The sequence below is a fragment of the Macrobrachium nipponense genome, chromosome 8, assembly GCF_015104395.2.
Source record: "Macrobrachium nipponense isolate FS-2020 chromosome 8, ASM1510439v2, whole genome shotgun sequence".
In the NCBI taxonomy this organism is placed as follows: domain Eukaryota; kingdom Metazoa; phylum Arthropoda; class Malacostraca; order Decapoda; family Palaemonidae; genus Macrobrachium; species Macrobrachium nipponense.
In genome coordinates this window covers 63,601,597-63,610,481 of record NC_087203.1, presented here as the reverse complement: position 1 = coordinate 63,610,481, position 8,885 = coordinate 63,601,597, and the positions used below count along the sequence as shown (strand labels likewise).

The window sequence follows — 8,885 nt, the reverse complement described above, 5'->3', positions numbered from 1 at the left end:
ATTCTGCATAAAGCCTTAATCCAGTTAACACGCACACTTCTTCATTCACTCACGAGTTAGTCTGTCAATGATTGTCAACAGATATATATTCTCTCCCTTACTTCTAGGCAACAGTCTGACCATATCGTCAACTACATTCTCAAAAGGTTCACCTACTGAAGGAATATTACGCAACGGAACTCTGGGAATTACTTGATTCGGTTTTCCTGCAATTTGGCATTCATGACAGCTTAAAACATACCTCTTTACGTCACTCTTCATTTTAGGCCAAAAGTACTCCCTACTAATAAATACACTTGAAAGTTTTATTTACTCCCAAATGTCCTTGCTCATCATGTGCTAACTTCAAAACTAGTTCACGAAGTTTCCTAGGAACCACTAATTGTTTGGTGATTTCCTCTTTACTACCTGACTTGGGACGAACATAATGACACAAAACTTCTTCCTTTAAACAAAACGTTTCCTTACACACATTATCGAGATCATCATCCAACTCACATTAAAAAATTCGGGTTAGTGTCTCATCCTCTCTCTGAAACTTAACTAGCTCATCCTTATTCAAAAGGTTAGTGCCTAATTCATCACCGTAACTATTACCTGATTCCACTACATTGACTACGTTACTCTCGACAGCTACACCTCCTTGGCTATCACTGTCACCGATAAGAGTCAGGTCTCTCAGCCACTCTCACACCAAGATCAACCTCGCCACCTCTATCAAACTCGTTCGAATCCACAAACTCACACTTGTTCGAATCCACGAACAAATTATGGCTGTAGTCTATGTCTGTATCTAAACCTGACCTAGTTACTACCATTTCAGGCACTGGAATCTCACTCACAACATGATTCTCATTCTTGGGTAAAGCTAAGTCATTACCAAATGACAAAGAACACAAGTGTTAGGAAATCCACCTAACATGACTTTTTCTTCCATATTGATTTCCGCCCTGTCTGGCACACTCTCTCTCCTAATCAGTGAGACAACAGCTCCTGTATCTCGAAGCAAGACTACTTCTCTCGAATCTACTCCTCCAAGAGAGGACACTACGCCTTCTGACAGAAATTCACCTAAAAATTTCCTAGTTCCTCTCATCATTCCTACTTGATGAAAGGTTAACTAAAGACACTGGTTTCTTACCGTCTGTCCTTTCTACTGCACAATTTCTCGCTAAATGCCCTTTCCCATTACATCAGAAACAAGTTAATTCTGAGGCATTAGATGCCACTTTAGTCTTACAAACCTTAGACGTATGACCAGGTTTTCCGCATGTATAAGAGGAATGGTCACTTTTACTCGCATTGCTATTACTAGAACTGAAACCTTTACTGCTTTGTACTCTACCAGACGAAGGATCGTTTCGTTTCTTCCTGACACTTAGATTATGAGTCAAACTGTATTTGTCTGCTAACCTAGTTGCTCCTGCAAAAGATACTTCTCGCCTATCTTCTATATAAAGTTTAATCTCAGGGGATACGTTATCTTTGAAGTTTTCTAACAACACTAAGTTCTTCAAACCATAAAAATCCTCAAATTTAGCGGAAGTTAACCAATCAAAAAACAGCCTTTATAACTTCTTACTGTATTCTACATACGTAATATTTTCATCCTTTCCCAAACATCTAAATTTCTTATGGTACGCCTCTGGTACTAGTCTGTACATGCTAAGAACAGTTTCTTTCGCAATATCATAATCATCACATTCCTCCTTAGACATACAACTATACACATACAACTATACACATTTCTTTAGGAGAACCTACTCTTTCCATTAACTTCTCAAAACACATGAAATATGTCATTACATCTTCCTCACCGAACTTTGGTACTAATTTCAATACTGCACTCATACTTAACCTATCAGCTTCATTTTCGTTCTCGCCTGTCTGACGGTTACAAGTACTATGCCTTAACCGGGCAATTTCCAACTCATGCATTCGTTCTTTGTCTCTTTCTTCCTGCTGCATCACCAACATTCCTCTATCTTGCTGCATTTTCATTACTTCCCTCTCAGCTGCTCTTTCCTCTCTCTCAGCCGCTCTTTCATCTCTCTCATACTTTTCTCTTTCTTTCTTTTCAACATACTCACGGAGACCTAGAAGCTTACCAGACTCAATAAACTCTTTCACCATCTCACTAATTCTGGTTCTTTCTATATTCTCCCTGTTTCAATGTTACGGTGCCGAATAGCCTAGCAAGGTCACCAATTGTTACGAATGGAGAGAGGTCCGCTACAGGTTCGATATTATAATAAACAAAAAGAATTCAACACCAACAGTTGAAACTGGGGATACGAATATAGAAAGATACACAAACAGAACAAAGGTTTATTTACAAGCTTACTAACAAAGATAAATGCAGAATGGTTTCTCCTATTTACATAACAAAAGTAAAATCTTACAATGCATGAACTGGGGAAACAGTGAGGTAATGAAAATGCTTGCTGGCCAGTTTTGCAGCTGTCGGAAATCAATGCTCAAAGCAATGGCTTCACAAAAGGAGAACTGTAACTTCAGACATCTTGACTCCACATTGCAGAAAACAATGTCTATTCTTGATACTCGAAGGGCAGGAACTCCTCGAAACCTCTTGTAGAACGTTTCTTCTCTGAGGGCTTGCTGAACATCGAAATATCTCGGTCGTCCACTCCCAGACGATGAATTGACCAGATTCCGATCAAACTCTCGTGTGCCTTCCTCCTCTCTTATCATTCAGTTCCTTCTTCTCTTATTTCTCTCTGATGATCTCTCACTGATGATCTGATGATCTCTGCTGGTCTCTCACTGATGATCTGATCTCTCCTACTTCATCAGTCTTATATATACCGCGACCAGGGGGTAGGGCCTACCAGCGAATGTCACAGGCTCCCGAGATGATAGGAACATCTTAGAAGGATCTCGACGAAATATTGCATCATATTTTGCGGCGTGTTCTGACGACACATCGGCGCCTGTTGAGTTTCTGTGACACACCTGGGGTTTCTCAAACCATCATGAGAACAGGCACCTCCAACACGTGTGCGAATGCCTCCTTGCAGCAGAACTTCTCGAAGAAGATCCGTTTTCCTTTCCTTTAATATGTAATTCCTTGCTATAAAGTGATTACTATGACACTGGTCTCATCTGAGACACCACAGCATTACCAGTACCAAACCACCTGTTTATTTAACATGTCCTCAAATCGCACCATTGACTTGTCTAGTCAGACTCATAAACTCCGAAATCACCATTTCTCAAATTGGCCCCAAACCCTCTTGTAATCCTCGCTGGGAATCCTCAGTAAATCTTCACTGATATCACAGAACCACATTAAAACTCAAAATTATCCTCAAGACATCCTCATTGTTACCATAAGGGTACCCAAAATTGTCCTAAAAAAATCTTCTATTATATAACCACCAACATAAAATATACCCCCACAGGCTAAATCCTGAGCCATTTGACCACCGATATAAAATACACCACCACAGGCTAAATCCTAAGCCATTTAAACACTGCCAAATATACCTCAAAGTAAACCATTTGTGATACTACCACATGTATATAACACCCAAGAAATCACCTCGTCGGGATATAAACCACGATCCCGTATATTAACTACAGACCACCAAATATATATTATCAGTGGTGAATAGAACTTCATAGAATACATCACCTTATCAGGGGAACCGTAAAACCGCAAAGCACCAGTACCACCTCCCAAGAGCCATAATACCACAAAGAGCCCCAGTCACCACCCTATTGGCTCATAAAATCACAAATCACCACCAAAAATCATAGCCACCAAAATTCACCACCAAAATATCCACCAAAAATCGTCACCAAAAAAATCAACTCCACCAGTGTTCTTAATATAAGACTAACACTTCGTGCAAACATCCAAGAAGGGTTGGAGAAAGGAAAGCTGGCTGTTGACGTCGTTGTTTCTAACTGTATTCTGTTTAGATCTTACAACAAACGATGGAAACAAGTCATTGGAAATTTTACAGGTTCACGAAACAGTAATAATCTCTTATTCTTAAATTTCTTACTCAACAATTACAAAGGCAAGTCACTCAAATTAAAGCAATACAATACAAGTAATAATAATGTAGTATTTCAATAAACCTAGATTATCTAATCAAATTCATAATTCAAATGACATTAAAGAAAACGGTGAAACAGCAAATTAAATGGCATACTCAACTAAATAAACAAGTAAAGCTTTTCATAAAGTTAATTCCAACATTCTCCCCACCATAGGAGTCATAACTCCTATCAAACATAGAAAACAATAGTGAACAAGGTACAGTCTAACAACATACAGTAAGTTACACTGGAATTTGTCTCAAATTGAAATAGTTAAAATTTCACAGTAATTTCAATAGATTCTGTAGCAATAACTCAAACTGATGTTTGCTAAGAGACAAAAGTAAACAATAAATTATGACATAAGTTATTCAAAGCAAATGGACTTTCAAATCTTGAATAAACATGTGAATCCAGACACAAACCTATATGATCACATATCTAGTTTCTTAGGGACCTTAGTTATCCGTCCCGATCGGGTGCGATTCTCAACAGAGTACTCAAAAGGGAATACAGACTTAGATTTTTCGAGAGAGGATACAGATTCTGATTTCTCAAGAGGGGATTCAGGCATGGATTCATTTATGGTTTCTGTTATAGCTTCAGAGCCAAAACTTTAAATTTCCAGATAATGTAATCTTTGTATAGACCTGGTAATTACCCCTTTGGAAGTTTTTACATTTACACTTCTAATAAGTCCATCATTGCTTGGAAATACATCAACTATCACTAACACTAAGTCACCTTTCTCTATCTCACAATTTGGAATGAAACCCTTAACCACACAAGGTAAATTCCTGATATAATCATTGCTCCATACAGTCCAAAACTTATTTAAGGTCTGGCTTCTTAAGATTTCTCTATCACTTAAATCCTTAGCTGAAATACAAGAAGGGTCAGTGTTCACCCGAGTTTGAAAACCTGTACTTCTCCCAATAAGAAAATGAGAGGGAGATAAAGGGACAGGGGCATCAGGTTCATCACTAACAAAAGTCAAAGGCCTGGAATTTACACAGGCTTCAACTTCATGTAAGTTAGTTTCTAATTCACACCTGGAAATATAATTATCACCTAAAGTTTTTCGAACAGCAGACTTTACTGATCTTATTAAACGTTCCCACCAACCTCCCCACCAAGGAGACCTTGGAACTATAAATCTCCAGTGGGGAGATAGGTGTCCATAAACCTTTTGCAATTAACTGACACATGCAACAAAGGTCTTAGCATTATCAGAATACAGCACTGATGGAAGCCCCCTACGAGCAATAGAATTTGGGAATTGCAAGCCTACAGTTAAAGGCACTCATGGAGTTGGTAAGCTCTACATGTATGGCTTGGACTACTGCACACGTGAAGAACAAAATATAAAACTTTTTTGATGCAAAATCAGCACAAAATAAAGGACCAGCAAAGTCGAGACCAGTTATAGTAAATGGTGGTGCAGCCTTCACCCTTAATTCTGGTAAAGGAGCTACAGGTTGACTGCAAGCTCTGGAATCATGTCTTTGACATCTTGATGACAAACTTTGCTAATATTCTAATTTCTATTATCCAAAAACTAATTTTTAAGGAATGCATAATAGAAGAAACACCCGCATGTTTAAGAAATATATGCTGAAAGCTGACAAGTAGTTTAGCCAAGTGACATTTGGGTATTATTACTGGGTGTTTACTTTCATAGGTTAAATCTGCATGCTCAAGCCTACCCTTAATTCTTAATAAACCTTGCTCATCTAGAAAAGGATCTAATTTGTATAAACTTGACCCCTTTGGAATAGGTTTTTTCTCAATAAAGCATTAACTTCCGAGGGATAGACTTCTCTCTGTACACAATGAATCAATTTAGTTTTGGCCTTAATTGATTCATCTAAAGTTAGTGGGCCTAAAGTTCCCAAACTTTTAATTACATGCATTTTACAATTATGTGCAAATCTCAAACCCAAGCCATTACATGCTGAGCTTTACTATAGTGACTCAATCTATCAAATTCAAACAAAGATGTGTCTAAACTGAGAGCAACACAAGTCATATTGTCATTACAATTAGCTTCTCCCATAGTAGAAAACAAGTTTTTACCTTCATGACAAAAATACAAAGGTTCAGATAGCCAGGAGGGACCATTTACCCATAAACTGTTAGCCGAAAGCTGATCACCTAACATCCCCCTGGATTTCAAATCAGAAGGGTTGTCAATTCCTGAACAATGATGCCAACAGCTAGGTGGAGTTATACTTTGGATTTCAGTAACTGTTAGCTACAAAGGGTTTCCATTTACAAGGGTCTCCTTGAATCCAAGCAAGTGCTATCTTAGAATCAGTCCAACATATGAGGGAGGTATCATTACCCAAACTTAGAGCATTCTTTACAAAAACTACTAACCTTGAACATAATAAACCCCCCATTAATTCCAGTCTAGGAAGAGTTACTGTCTTGACAGGTGCTACTCTAGATCTGGATACCACCAATGACACTTTATGAGAACCATCCTGGGAGCAGGTTCGTATATATACACAAGCACCATACCCCTTTGTGGAAGCATCTCCAAAGGCATGTAATTCAATTTTACAAAGACCGGCCCATGAAGTATCAGGAAAATAGCACCTATTAACATTCCAAGATTTCAGAAATTTAGCACTCTCGACGCACTTCTGAAACTTAAACTGCAGTTCCAGAGGTAACAAATCATCCCAAAGAAGACCCAATCTCCAAATGTCTTGAAAGAGTTGTTTACCATACATTACAAAGGGACTTATAAGACCCAGAGGATAAAATAATTTAGCAATGACTCAAAACTGATCGTTTGGTCAACTCCAGCTCTACCTTGGAGCTTAGTTCAATTCCATGAAAGGAAAATGTATCAGAATTGTTATACCAATACAATCCTAACACACCCGTAGCTTCATCTTCCTTAACAATATTAATTCTATCATTAAATCTAGAAGTCACTAGTTTGCTATTAGAGACCCATTTGGTCAAAGGCATACCTGCCAGAGATAAAACCTTACGAGCCTCACTGAACTTGGCATGAGTTTCATTAAAGCTGTCAGCACCACTCCACCAATTATCTACATACATATTTTCCTTTAACTCTTGTATTACCTCAGTCATTTTACACTGTTCAAGATGATATCGAATTGTAGCATTTAATAAAAAGGGGCTAGCAGTGTTACCAAATGAAACACGCTGAAATCTCATAATTCTATTATTATTTTCACACTTCAGTAAGAAACAATGTACATCTCTATCTTCTCGTCTCATACTCACTTGTAAAAATGCCTTGTTGATATCACCTGACAAGGCTATAGGCCATCTCCTAAACCGAATCAGTATTTTTACCAAGTTGGGTTAAGAGAGGGGCCAGTTTGGATACAATCATTCAAAGATACTCCATTGTAACTAGCAGCAGAAGCATTAAAAACAGGTCTTACCTTTGTACTTGTACTAGCCTCTCTTACATCAGGTCTGTGAGGCATATAAAAAATAGGGAAAGCACTACTAATCTCATTGCTAGGAACTCCCTCAATTATACCCTCCTTTTCATACTCATCAAAAACCTTGTAATGTATAGTTTTAAGCTTAACATCCTTATCTAATTTACAGTGTAATTTATTTAGTCTCCTTAAAGCAAGTTTTTTATTATCCATTAGATCACTCTTAGCTGTTTCACTTTTCCAAGGTAGGGCTACTTCACATCTACCTTCAACAATTTGAATTTTCTCAGAAAATTCCTGCAATGTGAAATTTGACTCTAATTGATTATTGGACTCCTTAGGACTAATCCCTACAGATTCTAGATCCCAAAATTTACTTATATCATAATCACACACCTTAGAAATACACAACATTTGAGATGACGTACAAGGATAAGAAGGATTAGTATGCCAAGCACCAGACAGTACCCAACCGAATACAGAGTTCTGAGCTACAATTCCATCAAATTGGATTACATCATCAGACTTGATGAACTGCCAGTATGCATCCAAACCTATTAATATATCAATATTCACATATGAATTATTCTGATAATCATCAGCAAGTTGTACATGAGAAAAGGCATTTAACATATTTAGAATAACTGGTCTAATCAAGGGCTGACGTATCTTAGGAGTCTCAACAGTTGTCAACAAATGGGATAAATTATTACGATCAAGTACCTTCAATTTATAAATGTTACTTAGGCTACTCTTACTTGAATTGTCACCTCCAAATACTGAATATGTAAGGGGCTGACTAGTAATCCACTCAGGTTTACATTTCTTTACAATATTACTACTAACATAAGTACGGTCAGACCCACTGTCAAACAAAGCTCTTGCTTCAATAGGTATACCATTAGATTCCACAACACTAACCTTTGCAGTTTGTAAAATAGTACAAGTTACATTTGTAGAAGCAACGTTATGAAGAGCAGCTCCAGCAAAATTAACAGAGGAACCTTGCTCATTACCTTTATTTACAATTTCAGACCTGTTTTCTACAGCAACCTTTATGGAGTCATTATCCCTATTTGAATCCAACTTAATACCACACATTATGATATGTTTTCCATTACATTTTTTACACTTGGAAAAACACCCTTTAGCTAAATGACCATTTTCTAAACACAAAAAGCACAATCCAGCAGATTTTATTTTCTCAGCACGCTGTAGCCCATTCAATTTCAAGGTTTCAGAACAATTTTCTGTTTTATGTTTTTTAGCACAAAATCCACAGATAGGATATTCAACCTCTGATGAGGTATGCAGAGGATACCTCCTCCTTTGAGCCCTTAGAGTGCTAGTTTCTTTTTTCTTCAGATACACTAGGATTTTCTGGTT

The 8,885-nt window shown here is 37.6% G+C and overlaps 1 protein-coding gene across 1 annotated transcript in view; it reads right to left on the bottom strand.

Moving 5' to 3' along the window:
- Positions 1–8,600, bottom strand: part of LOC135223114 (uncharacterized) — a 25,039-nt gene extending 16,439 nt beyond the window's left edge. The window contains exons 1-2 of the mRNA XM_064261618.1: positions 7,497–8,600; positions 7,053–7,182 (exon numbers count right to left, since the gene is read on the bottom strand). Of these exons, the coding sequence (XP_064117688.1) occupies positions 7,053–7,182; positions 7,497–8,600 (1,234 nt within the window). The remainder of the gene's footprint in view (positions 1–7,052; positions 7,183–7,496) is intronic.
- Positions 8,601–8,885: the final 285 nt, after the last annotated feature.